The sequence below is a fragment of the Onychomys torridus genome, chromosome 16, assembly GCF_903995425.1.
Source record: "Onychomys torridus chromosome 16, mOncTor1.1, whole genome shotgun sequence".
Taxonomy (NCBI): Eukaryota; Metazoa; Chordata; class Mammalia; order Rodentia; family Cricetidae; genus Onychomys; species Onychomys torridus.
The window spans coordinates 6869165-6892833 of NC_050458.1; the positions used below are offsets into that span (position 1 = coordinate 6869165).

Consider the following 23669-nt stretch of genomic DNA (forward strand, 5'->3'; position numbering starts at 1 on the left):
TTTAAATGAAAATGTTGAAAGGTAAGTTTGAAATCTAATAATGAAAGTGTCTGCACTGGTGAAGCCTGATATTTATAATTCATGCTGATTTCATTGTTATGTTTATTGTTTTAATACTAACCTAAACTGTCTTATTCAGTTCATTCTTAGGTAATAGAAATATGATGTTGTTAAATGTTATAGTATTTATAAAACTGTTAGTCTACTAGTTTATTTTCTGTGGTCTATGATTGTACTGATGTCCTTAAGAAATGGATTCTTGCTAGGCGTGGTAGCACATGCCTTTAATCCCAGCACTCAAGAGGCAGAGGCAGGTGGATCTCTGTGAGTTCCAGGCCAGCCTGGTCTGCAGAGTGAGTTCCATGCCAGCCAGAGCTGTTACAGAGAGAAACCCTGTCTCGAAAAAACAAAACAAACATAAAAAAGAAACGGTTTCTTATGCTTACTTCTTATTCTGTTCCCACTCTACTTCAGATACTGGAGCCAGGAAGAAAAAGTTCTGTGCTTAAAAATACTTCATGTGATTGACCTACAGTGTAGGCTTCCCACAGAACAGATCAGTCTTATGAAAATTTGGCAATTGAAGTATTTGCTTATTTGCTGACTTTAAAATTATCATTGCACTTTTTATACTTAAATTCCATGTTAGAATATAAGCCTCCTTAAGAACTGGTCCTCCAGTAAGTTACATTCTCTCCATTAGAAACATCAGTTATTACAGAGAGAAAAAATCAAATTGTATCCCTTTACTTTTTGATGATCTCTACATTTCTTTAAATGATATTACAATGTTCAAGTAAAAATCCTTAAGATTTTTGAATGTTTGCCTTTACTTCAACTGTAACTGTCCATCTTTAAAATAAAAATTCAAAAATGAGTTATACTTTTCAGTGGTTCCTTCGGTTTCAGTTGTCTACTTGTTTAATCTCCATGTCTACTAGTTATCACTTGCATTTCGGATTATGTGATGTAACCATGTTCCTACAGAAGCGCTGTGTGGCAGGCTACAATTAGATTTTGATTTTGTGTATCTTCTTTAGTTTCTGCTCTTATTTTAATACTTTAATTTAGTCAGATTTTCTATTCACTTAATTTTAATTTTCATTCATATATAATGCATTTTTATTTGATTCTGAATTAGTATGGTGTTTTACACTTTGAATATGTTGAATTTTACTGTCTGCAGTATGAATTAGAGATGAGATTTCTACAATTCTACTGCCAGTAACAATATCAGTTTGTGCTTTGACATTACTTCCACATTGTTTTCCAGATAAAGCCTTAAGTTCATATAATTCAGGTAAACATGGCATGTGGTATTCAATGCATGTCTTCATATGCACAGTGTAGTGTGTTTGGTTGTTTGTGTTTGGTTTGGCTAGTGTGCATATATGAAATCCTAACTAATGTGTCAACTGCATTTCCTTACTGCCTCTGGAAAATTTCCCGTATCTTCATGCTTATGTGTTTATTATTTTGATATTAAAACATTTTAAAAACAGATTTTTATTTCAGTATATCTAAATAATCTCCTTTAGTATAGTATTATTTCATCAATGAAGTACATCTATTGTATTGTGTTTTATATGGCTTCACAAGACAAATTTAAATGGATATATTTATACATTTTAATTTACTTTTATTTTGTGTATGTAGGTGTGTGTATGCCTAAGGTATGTGTGAAGGTCAACAGGACAGCTTGTGAGAATCAGAAACTGCCTTCATCCGTGGTTCAGTAATCAAAAGAGTTGGTGACAAGGGCCTTTATCTGCTGAGCCATCTTGCTAGTCCATAATGGATAGAATTTTAAATGTCTCTTTGTGGTGATATTTTGTGTATGCTCTAACAAATAAAGCTTGCCTAAAGATCAAAGCACAAAGCCAGCCCCTGGTTAACCATAGAAGCCAGGCAGTAGTGGCTCACACCTTTTAATCCCAGCACTGAGGAGGAGGAAGCAGGAATATCAGGAGTTCAGAGTCACCCTGGGATACTCAAGATTGATCCAATCTAAAAGACAGAGCTAGACAGTGGAGGCAAACCCCTTTGATCCCAGCATTAGTGAGGTTGTGACAAGAAGTGATATGGTTGCGTGGAGAGAAAACTATAAGGCAGGAGGTGATGGGAGCTCTTTCAGACTGGGGATTTTGTAGTGAGAACTAGTGCCTGGCTGTTCTGCTTCTCTGATCTTTCAGCTTTCACCCGTTCAGTCTGTAATCAACCATTTAAGATCTGATTTCCTGTAGACTTTTAATAGATTTCCTATCAGGTAAATGAAGTCCCTGTCTAATACATGAGAAAAAACAAACAGTGGTTATATGTAGGTGATATGTTTACTTCAAATTCTCCATAGCATCTTTAGACACATTGTGAAATAGGATTAATGTATAAAAATAAAAGCTATTTGTATTCCTCTGTACTTTAATACACAGAATCAAAAAATTTAAATATTTATAATAGTAACATAATATTAATTTTCTAGGAATCTATCTAACAAACATTGTATAATACTGTTGGAAAAGTTAGCATTTTATTAAATAATATTAAGAAACACCCAAATAAAGAAATAAATGCCAAACCCAGTCACTTTGACGTGTTTGGGGGTAGATTCAGCATAGTACCAGTCCTATGAGATGTTTTCTCTTATAAGTGGATGAGCAGATTCTAAATGTATAGGAAATAAAGGGATCAAGTTATGCAGAATATTTCCATCAGGACAGGGAGATGAAGACTCCATTAGATGTCAGCATCTGTAGTGAGATGGTACCCTCTTCTAGTGTGCAGGCAGAACACTGCATACAAAATAAATAAATAAATCTTTTTAAAAAAAAAATAAAAAGAAAACTGAAGACTGATTCTAAAGCCTGATTAGAAATTTGTCATGAAGATTAAGCATACACAACATGTTGAAGAAAACACAGAATACAGCTTATGCTGGAGAGGATGTGGAGCAAGGGGAACTCTCCTCCACTGCTGGTGGGAAAGCAAGCTTGTACAGCCACTTAGGAAATCAATATGGCGCTTCCTTAGAAAATTGGGAATCCATCTCCCCCAAGACCCAACTGTAGCATTCTTGGGCATATACCCAAGGAATGCTCAATCATACCACAAGGGCATTTGCTCAGCTATGTTCATAGCAGCATTGTTTGTAATACCAAAACCTGGAAACATCCTAGATGCCCTTCAACTGAAGAATGGATAAATGTATTTTATATTTATTGTCTGTATAAGTGTGTGTCTGTGTGTGCATTTATGTGCATGAGATCAGGTGCCAGAATAGACCAGCAGAGGAACTGGGGTCCACTGGAACTGGAGTTACAGGTAGTTGTGAGCTGCTGTAAGTGTTTGCCTGGATCTGACTTGGGTCCTCTGCAAGAGCAGCACATAACCTTTGAGCCATCCCTTCATTTTCTGCAAGTTCTGATTCCCAAGTCAGATCATTTTACCTCTTGTCCTATGATCTACACTCTTCTCGTCTCTCTCCTGTGTCACTGCCTTATCCAGAACATGCAGTTCAGTGTGGAATAGAAACCTCACCTTTAGAGTGAATGCCCCTTATTGTTCTTGGCACCAGAGGGACAGCACACAATATTTTATGATTATGTGTGGTTTTAGTCATAGGGATTATAGATAACTCTTATTGTTTGAGGAGATTGCTGCTTATGAGTCTAATAAGGTATTTATCATGAGTGTGGGCTAAACTTTTTCAGTAGTTTTTATTTATCTATCAAAATAATTTTTGCTGATGGTTGTACACTCTGGTAGGATTTGCTGAAGGAGGTGGAGGCAGGAGGATCACAAGTTCAAAGCCAGCCTGAGTTACAAAGCTAGTTCCAGGACAGCCAGGGATATACAGAGAAACTCTGTCGTGAAACACAGGGGGGAAAAAAAATAATTTTCAACTTCCATGTATTAATACACCTGCAATACACATAAATTATCCTGGAAAGAATATTATCAGATTATTCCCTATTGAAAGAGTCTCTAGGATAATACCTTTTTTATTGGTAAGTCAAGTAAAATAAATTAGGGAAAATACAAAAACAACACAAATTGCAAATAGACACAGTCAATAGAGCAATTACACCGCAGGATGAATTTAGACTCCTCACATGCATACATGGAAAGTATATCCAGTTTGTTACAAATTTTTAAGAATGTGTCTATATTATGTGTGTGAGTGTTTGGTCTGCTTCCATGCATGTACGTGTACCATGTCCATGCCTGCCCTCCACAGAGGTAGAAGAGGGTTTCAGGTCCCTGGCAACTGGAGTTGAGTTGTCCTGTGGGTGCTGGGAACTAAACCCAGGTCTGCTGCAAGAGCAAATTTTCTTTACTGCCGAGCCACCTCTCCAGCTCCTATAAGATCTATTTTATAGTCTATTTATCTTCTACAGCAACATTTAATCATTCATTGTAATAACCATTTATCACCTTTTAAAAACTTGCCTTTTAAGATTCTGTTTTTTATTGATAATATTTCTTTTTCATAAAAGATGTTCTAATCAAAGTTTCCCCTCCCACGGCTCCTCCTTACCTTCCCAGGTCCATGCTCTCCTTCTCTTTCTTTAAAACACAGACAGGCAAGCAGACCAGGATGAGAATAATGAGGATGCATTCATTTATTGCACAGGTTCTATCACAGATAATGGAAAATAATAAATATCAAATGAGTAATGTTGAGAAATGTGATATTCATAGGAAAAAATGTTGTCTCCATTGTATATGCAATCTACATTCAAAATGAATGTGGATATAATTGCAAAAGACAACAATTTTGACGTTTTCAGAGAAAGACTTAGAAAATTCATTTTCTATAGTTACCAAATGTTTCATACCAATGAAATACTGAAAATAGTATTTTTAATACAAACAACTAATAGACCAATTAACTCTAAACCTTGACTTCACCAGAATGTTAAAAAGACGAAATCCAAGTATGATGAACCTAGTTACAGCACATTTTAACTTCTTTAAGGTTAATATGGAAACATAAAATCTCAATTCCATAAGAATTAGAAGAAACTAGTATTTATTATGCTTTACTGAAAGGCCTGACTTTCAGTCCTTGACTTAGTTTATGCATCTTTGTTTCAGGTACACACACACACACACACACACACACACACACACACACAGGCATGCTGCACACACACACACATGCATGCGTGCACACACACACACACGCTGCACACATGTACATGCACACACACACAAGCACACACACACGCTCACACACACAGGCACGCTGCACACAGCACAGCTCACAAAGTTCGATAAAATTCGTTTGTCTTTTTCTGGTATTACTCTTGTCCTAACCCTTGGCTAATAGTAAAAGCTCATCATCTTTGTACTATGTACTTATAATAGCAATTATTAACCTCATACTTGGACCTGTACAATAAGAAATATTGTTATAAATTGGGTGGGAGGCAATTTGCGTAAGTTTCTGTATTATAGCCCCATCTGTGTAATCTTTTATCTGGCAAAATCCATTTAAAAAATATGTTCTAGCTTTATACACTCCATTCTGCCCAGTTTGTTGGAAATTTGTCAAGTAATTCTCATATATATGTCTAATCTAGACAGACAGGGTTTCTTTGTGTATTCCTGGAACTCACTCTGTAGATCAGGCTGGCCTGGAACTCACTTATCCACCTACCCCTGCCTCCTGAATGCTGGGATTAACGGCATGCACATGAATGAATCACCACCTCCCAACAATGTTTATGCTTTTTTATGTCAGTGTTTTTTTATTGAAGCTTTCTGACATAAGTTGTGGAGGATTTTATTTGATAAAATTACTTGATACAAAATTGAGGTGTGAGGTGTGATCTCCCTTTCCTTTAAAGGGAGAAAAGGGGGACTGCACTACCTGGAATCATACACTTTCTCTCAAGGAAAGGGCATGACCTAAAACAAATAAGCAAACAACTATGGGGAAATACAGAGTGTTTCTGACAGATGCTTGTAGGTATTAGAAGGCACTCCTAAACCGTCTTGATATCTCTGCTTTGAGGACCGTATACGTTACGTTATTTCTGAAACTATTACTCGATGAATGGTGTGTGGTATGTTATAAAAGACAAAACAAGTCAGGGTGAGAAACTGCAGTAGTGCCATTATCATTATTCAGCATTAAATGTCTTCTGATACCAAGATAGAAGAAAAATTAATCAAATATTCTTTTGCATAGTGTGTCTATGCTGAGACACATATTGTTAAAAATTTAGTACTTCTTTCTGTGCATGGTATATTTCATAATTAAGTTAAAAGTGCATTCATTAAAATTCTGTTTTATTCAAAAAATGTCAGTTTTACTGTGTTGAGATTAACATTAAAATTCCTAGTGACGAACATGGGCAGAGGCAGGCAAATCTCTGTTTGATAAAAGCCTGCCTGGTCTACACGATAAGTTGCAAGCCAGCCAAGGTTGCATAGTGAGATCTTACCTCAAAGACAAGAAAAAAAAAAAGCTATTTTATAATGTAAGTAAATTCTACAACCTATTGGTGCTCCTGGGCCTCTTCTTAGAAATCACCACAGAGCGACTAGCATTTAGCTTTATATGTGAAATGGAAAAAAACAACCAAAATAATAGGAAAAAAGAACTTAAAGATGTCGTGAATCAATTTATGTTTCTGAAATTCTCTATGATCGTAAATAAAAATTAGCTTCAAAGTTCTTAGTTATCCATGTCAGGAAGTGACAATTTAATGACTTGGAAAACAACCTATCTCTGTGTTTTAAAATTTACCTGGGTTAAGTGCCTTTGTCCCAAAGCATCTAATGCTAACAGTTATTTTTCAACAGACTTTAATTATATATTTTGTTCTTAATAGACTTTTAATAGACTTTTACTTATTTACAAATTCTGTCTTACATGTTTCTGAATAATTGTATAAATTGTTACCTCATTGTGATCCGTATCCTAACCTCATGAAATGTCTGTGAAAATCAGTGTTGGTGAGCGCGTAATAACCTTCCTCTTTTTTTTCTCTATCATCGAGTATTTAGAATGCTTTCAGGTATTTTTTCCCTTCAGTAGCTTTTTTTCCTTCTTCTTCTGAACAATCATCGAGTTTAATCATGGCTCACTTGTTTCTAGGGTCGAAGAGAGTGAGTGACAGCGAGGTCTCTGACTACGATTGTGACGATGGCGTTGGTGTAGTGTCAGGTAAGTGTGGAGAATTCTGTGCTGTGAAAAGTAAGTGCAGTTCGCCATTAACATCAAAATAACAAAGAGAAGAATAGAAATTTGCTTCCATATCTTCGAAAAATAACCTCAAGGAAACTTTGCCAACCTAAACTTCCAAACAGTTGCTGGAAATACTATGCAAATTGTTAGAATGAATATTCTTTATAGAAGCTGGCCCTGGGTAAGAAAATATGTATGAATGTTCTATTTTAAAACAATTCAATAATAAGTTTTTTTTTATGTTTCCTTAATATTATATAATAATTTATTCTAATCTTGTTGGATTTATAATTTGCTAGATTAAGTAATCTAACAAATAATTATAATTAATCATAATTATACTTAACTTTACTCAGGAAAAAATAGTTTTTATGTATAAGACCTGCTATAACTACATTGGTGATTGCTGACTTTTTGATAGATTTTTTTAGAGTAAGGTATGCATGCCATAGTCAATAAACTACTTCTAAAAACTCAGTTGCTGTGTTTTGCCTTATTTCTTATGAAGAATGAACAATACAGTAATTGCTAAGAATGCAAAAGTTGTTTACACTTTTCCCATAGTTAGGAGCTTCAGCCTCAGTTGTTTCTTCCGTAGATTTTTCTTTGTTATTTTTGCTACCTTTTCCATGTTCATACTCTCTTCCTTTTGTAGTTGACTAATCTTACTTATCACTCGTAAATATCCATTGACTTCAGTGTTTTTTCACCTTACCTATTCCCTTCAAATCATGAAATCAATTCACTCCAATGTCGTTTTTTAGACATGACTACATTCTTTCATTTTTTGTTTTTAAGATAAAAAAATTATTCATCTTTTTTTGAGTCCTGAATTAGTTTTTTAAATTTTGGACTAATGTGTTAAAATTGAAACTGATGTATATTAGTAAGGTGATGTGTAGTGTTTTAATACATACATATATATAGTTTCTCATGTTTAAATCTTTAAACATCTGTTTCCACAAACATTTATTTCCATATGGTAAAATATTATTTTTTCTTGTTTTCTGAAGTATACTGTCCTATTTATATATGTTTATCGTCCTACTTTTATTTCTTTTACTGTGATAAAATGTCCTGACCCAAGAAGCAGCTTATGGAAGGAGGGTTTATTTTAGCTCATGAATTCAGTTTGTGTCCCTCATCGCCAGTAGGAACTCAAAGCAACTAGTCGTCCACACTCAATAGCAGAGAATGATGCATGGACACTGACAGTCGGCTTCCCTTCTTCACTCTTAAGCAGTTCTCTGTGCAGGGAACAGTGTCTCCCACAGTGGGAGGTTCTTCTCACCTCAATTCAGTAATCAAGAAAGTTCTACTCAGACAGAGCCACAGGCAAGCTCACTGTAGAAGAGACAGTATTGAGACTGCCTTTCCCATCTTCTGCTGTGTTTGCTTGACAACCAGAGATAATCACCATTGCCAATCCTGTGCACAATAACATCAAAGGACTTTCTCTGTTCCTCCCTCTCCACAAAATGACTAGGTTGAACCATTTGGGTTTTTCTGTCCTTTCAGAGAAATTGTGTGTTGGGGGAAAATAGAGATTTATTTATGATTCACATTTGCTGCCTGACTTTTCATGAGAGGGGTGTAGAGAAACTTTACACTGAGAAAAGGGAGTGCTCACAGAGCTAATGGACTTTCCACTTGTCCAAGCCTGGCTTCCTGACCAGTGTTTACTGGAGTTATTCACAGTAGATGGGTTCGTCAGTGATAGTCCTGGCCACCAGTGAGCCCCATAGGCAACTTCTGGGCAGGTACACCACTGCAGATCATCAGCCCAGTTAATTACACTGCTTATTGTAGAAATGAAAATTAGTGGTTAGACATTACAATTTAACTTGTAGTCATATTAGGTGAGTTTTCAAGATCAAACAGATATATTTTAGATAGACAGGTCATCTTCAAACCCTTCAGAGATCTACAGAATATGGCATTTAAAATGTTTTAATAACTTAAGAATTTTTCTTTTTTGCTATGACTATGAGACATGACAGCTCCTGGCAGTACCAATCTACTTCAGAGAAAATATGGGCATTGAAGAAATTGCATGTGGAGTTAACTTTCATTGTGGCAAAAGTTAGCCACTGGACAACAGGGTATCCTCTAATCAACTGCTGACAAACAGGACAGACAGGACATTAAACCAAGGACTACCACTTCTTGCCAAAACGAGTGTGGTTGTGGCTTTAACAAAAGGCATCTTCTGAAGCCAGGACAATATGGCACCATCCCTGAAGTGAGTGACCTTTGCAATCTGTAAAAGGTACCGTGCCCTTTTCTTTGAAGGCAACTGAACAGGGAGTGGGCCAATGGCTTCTGATGTGCAATGGAACAGCAGATGAAACAGTTATTCCTGAAGAATAACTAAGCTCACCCCTCTCAATAGTAGACTGGCATTTAATAGAGGGATGTGGAGAAGAACAGCATGCCAAGATGAAGCCACATATACACAGCCAAGAAAAATGGACAGCTGAATTGAAAAGACATCAATAATTTCCAGAATTTAAAATCCTGAATCATGACATGACACTAATGGAATTCAGGTGTTTCTGGTACATGGACTGCTCTCACCAATTGTGAGGTCAAACTGTTGACCTTGTATACATCCTAGTTCACAAAAGAGTCTGTCATATACGCTAAGCCTATAGGCTGAAGATGATGCCCCAACACTGCAGAGAAACCTCAGGTGACTGTCCAGGCAGCTGGCTGTTTCTGTCAACTCACATTTTTTTTTTTTGGAAGCTACTTGCATGCACTTCTTGTTTTTATTTTTTATTAGGTAGTATTATTTCCTTCTTGGGTCTCTGAGGGAGTTGAAGATCAGTTAATTATAGTTATAATTATCTTTATTAAGGATTTCAGAAAAACTCACTAAGAGCTGTAAGTGTATAAATTTGAAAGACGTTATAAGACAGTTCTGTTAGCTATATAAGTTAGGATAAAAAGTGAATCAGGTACATTCTGGACTTACCAAAATAGGATAGATAATGGAATTATTTTCTCTGAATTTGTCAATTACAAATGGACTAGACATTGTTTAGGTATTTATTGTTTGTATATATGGTATATATAGTTATTGTACTTTTGTATAGTTTTTCTTATATTAGTTATAACTTTTCCTTTTTTTCTTTTTATTAAAATAGAAAAGGGGAAATATAGTGATATTTTATTTGTATTGAAATGTGATTTTATTTGTATGTCAATAAAGTTGCCTTGAGGTCAGAGCAAGCCAGAGCAGAAGCTGAGCAGTAGTGGGGCACGCCTTTAATCCCAGCACTTGGGAGGCAGAGCTAGGCGGATCTCTGTGTGTTCAAGGACACAGCCAGCATGGCAGACACACGCCTTTAATCTCAATACCAACCAGAGAAGACCTGGAGGTCTGTACAAACAGGCAGTGACGAGGAGTTCATGTGGCTGGGTTTACAACCAATGAGAAAACAGAACAGAAAGTCTATAAAAAAGACAGGACGCACAGAAGTAGCTCTCTTGCAGAGAGGAAGAACAGCAGAAACAGTGAAGGGTATGGTTTTCCACTCTTGCTCTGACCTCGTGGTTTTTAACTCTGCAATCGGTTCTGTGTTTCTTATTTAACAAGCCGGTTATATCTACAGCTTATATAATCTTAGTAAAGGGAAGACACCTCATAAAGTCTCCTGAAGGCCTTGTGAGTTTCATGACAGACACTGTCCCTTTCTGGGGCAACTGAGGCAAGGATATATAACCTCTTCAAACCCACCTGCAGTGACATGCTTCTTCCAGGAAGTTTCTGTCTTCTACATGTTCCATATCTTCCCCACACAGTGCCTTTAATTATGGATGAGGTATTCAAATACATGAGCCCATGGAGGAAATTGCTCATCCAAGTACAACATTTGGCTCCTGGATCTATATGCTGTGTGGTATACCATAATACAAAATGCATTTAGTCCAACTTCAGAAATCCCCATTATCTTTAACAGTCTGAACACTGTTCAAAAATTCAGAATCTAGCTCCTTTTTAAATTGAAGGTAATGTCTTAAATGTGACACCCTATACTTCTAATATACACCAACAAGAATATATATTCCCTTTTAAAGAGGAATATATATATAGTTAATATATTTATATATACACTTTAAAAGGAGTGCGTGCATGCATGCGCGTGCGTGCGTGCGTGCATGCGCGTGCGTGCGTGCTTGCATGTGTGCGTGTGTGTGTGTGTGTGTGTGTGTGTGTGTGTGTGTGTGTTGGTTTTTCAAGATAGGATTTCTCTATATAACAGCTCTAGCTATCCCGGTACTTGCTTTGTATATCAGGCTGGCCTCAAACTCACAGAGATCCACCTCCCTCAGTCTCTTGAGTGCTCTGATTAGAGGTGTGTGCCACCATATCCAGCAGAAAGTAAAACATATTTAAAAGGAATGGGAGCATAAAGGCTGGACCAGAACCCCTAAGAAAAACCTCAAGTTCCCAAGCTTCATGTCTGGTGTCTGAAGCCAAAGTTTCAAAGGGCCAAAATGGCTCTGTCCTTCAGATTTGCTGCCAGTGACATACATCTCTTTCTTGTACTGGTTCCATTCCATGCACGCAGCTCTTCTTGGCAGATATCTCCAGGCCCTGGCGTCTCCAACATCTCTGAGTCTCCACTGTCACCCATGCTTCTCTATACACCGCCATCCATTGACCTCAGCATTGATGCAGGGATTCTGAGCCTATCACACATGGCCTGGTCAGCAGCACTCTGAAACCACACAGAAGAATCCATGATTCCTCAGTGTTCCTCTCTGTTGTTCCCATGTGGCTGTCACTGCTGTCCGTGTTCAGCTGACTTGGCCACTTCAGGAACAGCTTTATGTACAATTGCTCTTTAGGAGTAATACATCCCTTAGGCTTTTCATTATACAAAATGGAGCTTTAACTGAGTGACATCTTGCCCCGTGATCCCCTTTTCTGTCTTTCTAATGCAGAGCAGGAGGCTTGTCTTCGATAGCACTAATCTTAATAATTCCAGCTTCTTCTGCTTGGAAGCAACATTAATTTTCTCATGTCCCACTCCCCATCCCCAAACTTCACAGCTTAAAATTATTCCTGCTCTGCTTCCTGCTGCTCTCTTTTATTTTTTTAATTTAATTTATAATTTAATTTAATTTTACAAATCAGCCACAGATTCCCCTGTCCTCCAGCCCCCTCTCCAGCCAGCCCACTCCCCATTCCCATCTCCTCCAGGGCAAAGACTGCCCTGGGGATTCAGCTCAGCCTGGTAGATTCAATCGAGGCAAGTCCAGTCGCCTTCTCCCTTCGCCCAGGCTGAGCAAAGTGTCCCTGCATAGGACCCAGGTTCCAAACAGCCAGCTCATGCACTAAGAACAGATCCCGGTCCCGTTGCCTAGGTGCCTCCCAAACCGTTCAAGTTAATCAACTGTCTTGCTTATCCAGAGGGCCTGATCCAGTTGGGGGCTCCTTAGCTATTGGTTCATAGTTCATGTGTTTCCACTAGTTTGGCTATTTGTCCCTGTACTTTTTCCAATCATGGTCTAAACAATCCTTGTTCATACAATCCCTCCTCTTGCTTGCCTATTGGACTCCTGGAGCTCCACCTGGGGCGTGGCCACGGATCTCTATATCCGATTCCATCAGTCACTGGATGAGAGTTCTAGCATGACAGAGTATTTAGCTATGCAATTACCAGAGTAGATCAGTTCCAGCTTTTTCTCAACCATTGCCAGTAGTCTATTTTGGAGGTATCTTTGTGGATTTCGGGGACCTCTCTAGCACTTTGCTTCTTCCTATTCCCAAATGGTGCTGGCATAACTGGATGTCAACATGTAGAAGGCTGCAAGTAGATCCATATCTGTCACCGTGCACAAAACTTAAGTCCAAGTGGATCAAAGATCTCAACATAAATCCTGTTACTCTAAACCTGATAGAAGAGAAAGTAGGAAGTAGTCTTGAATGCATTGGCAAAGGAGATCATTTCCTAAATATAACACCAGTAGCACCGACATTGAGAGAAACAATCAATCAATGGGATCTGTTGAAACTGAGAAGCTTTTGTAGAGCAAAGGACACGGTCAACAAGACAAAGTGACACAATGGGAAAAGATCCTCACTAACCCCACATCTGACAGAGGGCTGATATCCAGAATATGCAAAGAACTCCAGAAATTAGACATCAAAATGCCCAGCACTCCAATTAGGAAATGGGCTATAGAACTAAACAGAAAATTCTCAACAGAGGAAGCTCAAATGGCTGACAGACATTTAAGGATTTGCTCAACATCCCTTAATAATTAGGGAGATGCAAATCAAAGCAACTCTGAGATATCACCTTACAACTGTCAGAATGACTAAGATCAAAAACACTGAAGTCAGCTCATGTTGGAGAGGATGTGGAGCAAGAGGAACTCTCCTCCACTGCTGGTGGAAATGCAAGCTTGTACAGCCACTTTGGAAATCAATATGGCGCTTTCTTAGAAAATTGGCAATCCATCTCCCCCAAGACCCAGCTGTTCCACTCTTGGGCATATTGCCAAGGACACATGCTCAGCTATGTTCATAGCAGCATTATTTGTAATATCCAGAACCTGGAAGCAACCTCAATGCCCTTCAACTGAAGAATGGATAAATAAAATGTGGTACATATACACAAGGGAGTACTACTCAGGACTTGCCTGGAGGTTAGTTGCTGTTTGAGTCCTTGTCACCCTCTGAACTTCATGGCCCGGGCCTCAGCTGTTAAGTTACTCTCTTCCAGGGGCCTCCTAAAATGTTCTGTTAAAATGCTGTTTGTGGCATTCATTTGTTTTTCTAGTCCAGGGTTCCAGAGTCTTCTACCACCCTCATGCTGAGCCATCTTTCTGCCATCCTAGAATGATTTTCTTCTCTGTTCAAGTTCAGGAGTTTGCTATCAATTGGTTGAAATGACTATATTTGCTCCATTGTATTGCTGTGCTTTTGTCCTTGGGTAAAGATCTGTTGAACATCTTTGTGTTGGTTTATTTCTTAGCCATTCTATGTTCCACTGTGTGCTTTATTCTTTGGCCTATCTACAATGTTCTGACTGTTAGAAATTATGCTAAGTAGTTAATGTTCCTCCAGTCAGTCTCAGGCTCTGGTAATCAGTGCTGGTACATTCTCAGCTGCTTGCTTCTCCACATAACCTTTAAAAGTGACTTGTCAGTACCCACAAACTGTTAGAATTTCTGTTCAATCACATTGAATCAGTAGATTGAATCGGTTAAAAAAACAAAACAAAACAAAACTGGTTTCTTCTTAATACTGAGTTTCCTGTTTTATAGAACATCTCTCCCTTTATCCCCTTATAATACAGTTTATTATTCAGTTTTGTTGATTTCTTCATACAGTTCTACTTTATATTTTGTTAGAGTTCTCTTTAAGAATTGGGCTGGAGAGATGACTCAGAGGTTAAGAGCACTGACTGCTCTTCCAGAGGTCCTGAGTTCAATTCCCAGCAACCACATGGTGGCTCACAAGCGTCTGAATGAGATCTGGTGCCCTCTTCTGTACACATAATAAATACTAGATCTTTAAAGAAAAAAACAATCAAACAAACAAAAACGAATGCCTCTGTAAGAATTTCATTATTGGGGGTGTGCTTTTATAATTGGTATTGGCTTTTCAACTCCAAATTCAAGCTTTCATTGATAGTTATAAGGAGATTGGTTGTTATATTTAACCTTCTGTTCTACAACTTCCTATAACCATCAGTTCCTGGAAATTATTTATCTACTCCATCAATCTACATTTTAATTACTGTGCATAGACCACTATCATTTGAGTGGTTTGTTGATATAGTTAAACATCTGCTAGGGCTTTTTTTTTTAATTACCATTGTTTTTATTCCTGTTTTTAAACTTCTATTTCTCCTGCCTTTTTTATTTTAACTGAACATTTATAGTTTCTTTTCTCTTTTCTTGTTCTTTTTTTTTTTAATTTTTTTTTTTTTTTGAGTCAAGGTTTCTCTGTGTAGCCCTGGCTGTCATGGAACTTGAACTTGTTAATTTCTTAACCTTTACTTTTTTTTTTTTTAAATCCTTCCTATGGTAATTAATCTAGAATATATATATATATACTTCAAATCCACTTTCAAATAGTACTTCACAGATTATGTAACTTACAGTAACAAATTCCTTATACTTTTCTCTTTATTTGATTGTTATCATTTTGTTCACTTAAAAAGCATATATAATCATGTTTGCATGTACATGATTATATGTATGTTTTATCTCCAAGTTTGTACAAATGATTTTGTATATGGACAAAAATATATAAAATTTTTATTTACCACGGTGTCACCTGTATGTGTGTATGTGTGTCACAAAAATATGCCCTTAATAGCTGCTACCAATGTCAGTTGCTTACAATTCACAGCCGTTCTTCTCTGAGGCAGTTTGTGTCTAGATAAATAGCAACTGTCTGCTACATAAGCACCTTGCCTTTTATCCATTCATAGTCCCAAGCCAGAGCTTGTCTTTAAAAAATTGAAAGTGCATTCCCTTTGCTGAAAACCTCAGCTACTAATGCCAGAGTTTTCAGAGGGGTTGGTAGAAGCCTTAGTTGAGTTTCTTCCCTTTCAAAATTTCCTCCTCTATTTCCTCGGCTACTTCTTCAATTATTTTTATTATTATTATTATTATCTTTTGCTCTGTTCCATGGTACCCAGTCTTACTGTAGAACATTAACTTGCTGAGAAGAAGCCACATAGGAGTGAAATGGGTTTTCTGAGTTATGTCTGTCTATAATCAATTTAGGTCGGCATGTACTGGGGATGAACCTAGGGCCTTATGCATGCAAAGCACATTGTTGCTTAACAGCTGCCCCCAGAACCTCTAAATAATCTAGGAAGCGCACAGTTCAGCAGTGTGTTTTAGAGGTGCCCATCATCAGGTATCTGTGGAGAGATGGCTGGTCACTAACAGCTGCACTGCACACGCTGACAACCAGACGGCAGCATGGCACGGCCCTGCTCAGCCGTGTCCATGCTTCTCCATCACACGCATAGTTCACCTCCATACAGCTTCGGGAGAGGGCCCTGGCCTCTCCACATGGACTGCTGCTCTGCCGACAGAGCCAGGCCTCTTCCTTCCACTGTCCAAGTGTCCTTGCTTCCTAATGTTAACTTCTAGGAGGATGTTGAGTCGCTGCCGTCCTCCTCTTCTTTGATCATTAATTTTGTTTTCAGACTACTGTGGTGTCGTAGCTCTGCCAAGCATTTCAGGAAAAACGTCGTTGAGTGTTACCTAGTTTGGGTAACCTTACTGAAAGTGTGAGTGCAGGCTATGAAGCATCTTATGAACTTGGCAACTGTGAATATCAACAATAGTTAAGAAACATTGAAGTTTTTAGAGATGAAATATCTTTAGAACCATCTTAGTCAATTTTTAAAAACAGCTTAAACTTTTACCCTACCCAATACAGTGAACGTAGTAACTACCTAAGTATCAAATATCTTTCCATTTTCACTTTTGCGCTTACAACTTTTCAACATGTTATACTGTATTTGTTATACTCCACACTTATCACATTAAGGGTATTCCAGCCTTACTACTATTTTATGTTCCTTAGTGTAACACAAAGAACTTAGTGTGTAGGTAATTGTTACTTTATTTTCTTCCTCTAGATTACCGGCACAATGGTCGCGATCTTCAAAGCTCCACATTGTCAGTTCCAGAACAAGTAATGTCATCAGCCCATTGCTCACCACCAGGGTCTCCACACCGAGTAGATGTTATAGGAAGGACTAGGTCATGGTCACCGAGTGTCCCTCCTCCACAAAGGTAGGATAGTGTGTGAATTTGGCTGACAGCATAGTAGTTAGGGTGAATTTTACATAAGTTACCATTATGTCCTCTAAAAATAAATTATTCTTTAAAACATTCTTTTAAAGAAAAATCATGTCATTGCAATGGGACTAAGATGTGACATGGCTCAGTTTCTGTTTATGATCTCTGTGTTATTTGCCCTAAGAGTTCAAAACAGTTAAGAAAAACTAGCTTTAGATTGCATGTAAGTATTAAGCAGATTCATTTAGAACCAAATAATTATATTTATGAATCATATAGTAATTGGTAAGTTAAAAAAGATTTTTAAAAACTCTTTTAAAAAAACTAAAAATTGTGCCCGAGTAGAGAGAGAAATGGTCACACCAATCTATTGCTGTAGATATTGTAATATTAGAAATCTCTGACCAACCTAACTTTGTACCAAGGAGCTACATGAAGTATAAATCACAGACAATACTATATATAATTTATGCATGATAGTTGAGGTGACATATTAGATAAAAAAATTGTAATATATGAAGATATAATTTTATTTAATGGATTTTGACTAGCTAATACAATATAGATAAATATGTATATTAGAATTGCCTATGTATTTATACATTCCTCTGTATACAAGCGTGGCATTGCAAAGTAATGGAAAAGATGATTTGCAAAGGACAGGAGCCTAGTCCATCACCAAGAATGAAATTTTTAGCTTTCATTCCATGGTTTCAAAGGACTACCGTATTCAGACTAGTTAAGGGAAGGATTTAGGTAAGAAAACAATTAGACAGCTATAATTTAATAAATCATAAAGCTGGTAGTTTAGGCCAGAGTGCTACCAGAGAACACAGTTACAATTGGATAGGTACTGATAGTTGTTTTTCTGAGATTTGAACTCAGGTGCGACCATGCGTAAGGCACCCCTCTCACCGTTCCTGTGGCCCATGCTAAAAAACATGTGCAACATTGAACCTATCTTCTCATAAACCTCTTGTGTATAGTATATCACTGATTATCAGTTATAGAGAACTGGTGTTGCCCATCAGAAAAGTATGATATTTTTTATCTTATCCTGAAGGATATTCTCTTAATAGGCTCTTTTTGTATCTGTAAAGCAGCCCGATCCTCAATTAACTTTTCATTTCCAAATAAAATTTATTTAATCAGAGATACAGATAAACCAAATAAATAGATTTTATTACCATTTTGTGAGGGTTATGCTATAGATTAATCAGATATTTAATGATCTTCCTGTCTTAGCAGGAATGTGGAACAGGGGCTTCGAGGGACACGTGCTCCTGGTCATTACAATACAATTAGCCGAATGGACAGACACCGGGTCATGGATGACCATTACTCTCCAGATAGAGACAGGTAAACACAACTTTCACTGACCTCTATTGCCTTCAGGAAGGGTTCTTGTAAAATGTTTTCTCTAGTCCTTTGTCTCATCTGAGTTTCCAAACTGTGCCTTTTCTTTCTTAGTTGTACACTCTTTCTTAAGATAGCCATTTGTTTAACAGAAAAGGTTAAACACGGCCAGGTTTCTTGAGAAGAAAACCAAAACAGGGTGAGATGGACCTGACTAGCATGGCTTCACCACAGTGCCGAGGCTCACCTGACCATGGCCACCCGAACACCACGGCTCATGTTTACAATCCCAGCATTTGGGATGGAGATCAGGAGAGTCACAGCTATGAGGTCTACCAGCACTGCCTGACTAATCCCTGTCAAGAAATATTAAATAAAACTAGCTGGCAGGTTTTCACAGGAGATGATAATGGTGATCAGAATGCCATGATTTTTTTACCTGCACATAGCAAATTATCATGTGTAATATATATCCATTTGCTGATAGAGTTGAAAGTCTTTAATAGATTTCAGAGAAATAGTGTGACTCTTCATATACAGAAATACTGAGACAGTCTGGTTTGTTAACGAAACCTTTATTATAATTCTCCAAGGGTTTTTCTCTCATGGCCTTGAGTAAAGCTTTAACATCTTAAGTCACACTTGCTGTATTTGCAAAACTTCTCTGAAGTTGCCACATTACCTGTGACAAACTTGGGAGTAACATGGTATATTGTAATACTTATATTAATTACTACTAATTTTAAGAAAATTAATTAACTTTCTAATTCATTTTGGTTACATTTAAAAAAAATACCTGGGACTTTTTTCAAACTCTCAAATGAGTTTAGGGTAAGATGATGATAAATTTGAATATCGTATTCAGAAAACATGATGAAGTAGTGACACATTCCTTGTCACTCAAGTCCGTTGACATGACAAGTGACGGTCAGGAAGAATAAAAGAGATCATTTGGTTTGAATCAAGGTTAATACTCAATCCATGCATGTAATTCCCTTTTGTATCCAAAGATAACAGACAGTGTATCTTCTACATTGATAGAGCCAAACAAATATGAATTTTAGTGTCTAGGATCAAAGAAGAAACCAAATAGTTATTAAATTAATATTTCATTAGTATAAAGTAAAAACTAACCTTTTTTGCTTTTTAAATTTTTTAAACATTTCATGTAATAAGTGCCTTAAGGGTGGTTATGAATGCGCTACCTATTGGGAAATATGCTTATCACTGATAATAGTGAATGTAGGATCACCATGTTGGCTTGCCTTAGACTTGGAACGCATTATAAAAAGGATCAGTAGGTATTTTGGTTGCCTAATAGAATGTTAATGAACTTTATTAGCTTTTCAAATTATTTATATAGCTGTCACAGCTTCTTAGCCATTGAAAATTTGCTTATTGAGGCAATAAAACTGTCTAAATGACTTTAAATTTCTGGTAAGCTTACATAAAATGAATTTAATGAAAAAAGATGGACTCAATATGAAGGAAAAATGTGAGCTATAATCCTTGTAGAAAGTATTAGAATAAAATTATAAAATAACTGTTTACTGTTGCATTAAATCCATAATATTTTGTCAATATTTTAAGGCACATATTTCTAGGTTAAATGACCACAAACATAGGCCCATTTGCCTTTCATATCTTCTTTTAAAACCCAGATAATTAATCCCTATTTTATGTAGTCATTATGCTTTTCTTCATGATCTTATGAATACTTAGGTATAGCAAGAATATTCAAATGTTTATGGAAGTTTTGAAGTAGATAAATCCATCTCACATTTACAAGGAAGGATGTAGATGTGCAGATCACAGTCATTCTTTGTTGGGATCTATTGTAAGTCTTTTAAAAACATCATGTAAAGTAGACTTTATTTCAATAGAAACAAATAATAGAAGGCATTTCTAGTATTATTTTGATTATTTGTGCAATTCATTAATACAAGAAGCAACATTCACTGTACACCTTCTCTCTTAATGTCTGTTCAAGTCTAATATTCTTAAGGATTTTCAGTAATCAAATGTATCTGAATGTTCTTTTAAAAAGGGGAAAGTACTCATGTTTTATGTTTATGAATATCATTTTGTAGAATTATGAATCTGATCAATTTAATTGGATTTGAGATATGTCTGGGTGATTTATAAAGCCACTTTTGTATGTTTCTTAAGAATATACAGAAGATTAGCTGAGAGAGGAAGACATGCTTTGAGTTTAGTGTAAGTGGCTTCCCTGTGAGCTGTGAGCCTAGAGGAAAGGTAGTCAGGGATCCAGCTCAGGTAGGCCTTATCCCCCTATTTCCTGGCTAGCCTGAGATGAACTGTTCTTGCTCACTTCACCATCTCCATCATGGTGTATTAACATCTGGAACTGGTTCAAAATAAATGTTTGCCTCTTTGAAATAGGTTATATCAATATTGTGTCATAGTGATCAGACTTTGACTAACACAAGAATCAATCAATAGTACAGTGCATTAAAAAGCCAAAGACAGAATTTCCTTGTGTTTGTAAGTTGTATAATTTAGGAATTTTAAAAGATTCATACATTATTCTCCTTAGTAAAATCTAATGTGTTGAATTAGAAATTCATTTAATTGAATGTACACTTTTTCATAGGACTTGGACCCAAGTGGTCTTGACTTTGTATTTAGGATTTTACGTATGTTTGGCAAAAACCAAGCATTTGATTTCTATATCTATAAATTTATTATATAGAATTATGCAAATTAACTGACACTGCCTCCAGTGAGAGTTTTATAGTCCTTATCAGACAACCAGTTACCACAAAGTATAACACTAGTCGTATTTTATCGAACGTATTGTTAGTTGAGCAAGGCAGTGCATATTGTAATGCTAGTAGTCAGAAGATAGTGCAGGAGGCTCAGGAGTTCAAGACCAGCCTTGGCTACATCGCTAGACTGAACTACATAACACACTCTCAAAAAAGAATAAAGGAAAAATTTATAGTACTTAGTGAAAAAAATGTGCCATACACATAACATTAAGGAAACATCAACTCAAATATTTTATATTTAATGATTAGCAATTAACCTAAAACAACAAAAATGACAACAAACAAACAAAAATCATAAAGATGAGGAATAAGTTAATTCAGGCTTTATGGAAAAGGTGTAGAAGATGGCACCTGAGTTAGACTTTGAGAAATGGGAATGTTTATTCAGTCCAAAAGAGCGAAGTTACAGAAGCAAAACTCATCTACACATCCTGGAGTTTGGTATGAAGCAGTATTTGGCAACATGCTGGAAAATTGTATAGGAAGACTTGTACACTGACCATTCCCCATGTGATATGCTGCTGTATACATTCTGTTATAGTTCTGTATTCAGTGACAGTGGTGGCTGCATGAGGTATAGCATTCATTATCTTTATGGGCAGTGTTTAAGAATTAGGTATCTAAATTCTATCGGGTCTTTCATTCTTTATCAGTCTGACTGTATCGTCCTTAGTCAAATTCTTACTCTGTTGTGAAAAGTAAATACTGTTTACAAGTACTGTGAGCACTTTCATGCAGACTACCAGTTGAAATAATGCACTGTAAATAGATTACAGTCATTCTTCATTTGCCCCCTCTTTACACCTTTTGACTCATTGTTTCTTTAGTAACCCTGGTGACTACTACAGCTGGGAGCATATTTTCTGAGGGGATATGAACATGTGGCTTTAGAACAAGAAATCTTTTTAAGATTTTAGGCATAGGAGTTAGCTTACTATTAGAATGTATATAAAGAGTATTATATATTTTAATAACATCACAGCATATGATATATATATATATATATATATATATATATATATATATATATATATATGTATGGGTTTTGTTGTTTTTTGTTTTTGAGGTTTGTTTGTTTGCTTGTTTTTTTTCAAGACAAAGTTTTTTTGTGTGTGTAGCCATGGCTGTCCCAGAACTCAATCTGTTGACTAGGCTGACCTCAAACTCACAAAGATCAGACTGCCTTTCCTTCCTCAATGCTGGGATTAAAGGCATGCACCACAACCACTCAGCTGCAGTTATATTTTTATATTGATGCTTTTCCTTCCTGCGAGTATGATTTTAGCATCACAAATAAAATTTTTAAGTCAGGGTGGAATGGAGGAGGCATAGCTCCATGCAGCCACCCTCAGGAGCTGCAGGGTTCCCTGTCGTCTCTTAGGGACTTTAGCTCTGGCTAACTAAATGTATGGCTTTGGCATATAGAACAATTTAGACTAATCAGATTTGGGGTTAAATAAGTGATATGTTACTATAGTATTTAAGAACAAAGGTAAAGAAAAAGATAGATGCTCAGAAGTAAAGTGTACAGAACCTGGGTGTGGGCTTCTCTTGGAGAAAATCACCTTTCATTGCTTTTATAATAATCATTTATACTATTTTAGTGAGTTTTGACGTTGCTGTCTTCAGTAGTTTGCTAAGGGGTCTAAATGAGATCTCAGGGTGTTTCCACAGGATTATTGTCAGAATTACAGTTGATAAGATCATAGGGGTTCAGAAAGTAGCATAATTTACAACAAACAAAGGTAGCAGTCTTGTTAGAATATCTCAAAACATCCAGAGAAAAGAATGAGACCTACCATGGCCAGGCATCTTCAGGCCTTATGGTTGGTTTCTTGTTCAGTATAAGACATCTGTCTATGCAAAGAATATTGTTTCATGTTAGCACCTTTCACAGTAAACGGTGATCGTGCTGGAGGTCTTGCTTCTCAGGTGGCAGAGTCTTTAGACAGATTCCTGGATTAGAGACTTCCTTCCTTCCTCATGTCTCATATTTTTTCTATCTTCTACTTAATCATCAGAAGATAAATTATAAGTTGTTATGTAATAGATTTATATGCTAAAAAAGGAAATGCCTTAATGTATAAACCTCTAGGGTACCTCAGATACTGATGCCATTTATTTCTTTTTTTTCCTTTCTCTTTTCTTTTTTCCTTTTGGTTTTTGAGACAGGGTTATTCTGTATAGCTCTGGCTGTCCCAGAACTAGCTCCGTATACCAGGCTGGCCTCAAACTCAAAGAGATCCACCTGCCTCTGCCTCCCAAGTGCTGGGATTAAAGGTGTGTGCCACCACCAACTGGCCACCATTTATATCTTATATCAGGCAACCAATTATTAAAATATGATGTCAACCCATAAGTACTTAGTGGATCATCCATTATGTTCAGAAATTTAAAGATACTATTTTGGTATAATAGACATATAATTTTATATTTACTAATTATAGAAAGTAAAATGCTATGAGACTGAATCTAATCTTGTTTGAAGAGAAAGGAGCATTACATCTTTGGGTTTATTGGGGAAGGATTCAAAGAGC

General features: G+C 36.7%; 1 protein-coding gene across 24 annotated transcripts in view; it reads left to right on the top strand.

Moving 5' to 3' along the window:
• Positions 1-23669, top strand: part of Rims2 (regulating synaptic membrane exocytosis 2) — a 465362-nt gene that overhangs the window by 261281 nt on the left and 180412 nt on the right. For all 24 annotated transcript variants that reach the window (XM_036208697.1, XM_036208698.1, XM_036208701.1 and 21 more), the window contains 3 exons: positions 7106-7174; positions 16822-16978; positions 18233-18343. In XM_036208697.1, the coding sequence (XP_036064590.1) occupies positions 7106-7174; positions 16822-16978; positions 18233-18343 (337 nt within the window). The remainder of the gene's footprint in view (positions 1-7105; positions 7175-16821; positions 16979-18232; positions 18344-23669) is intronic.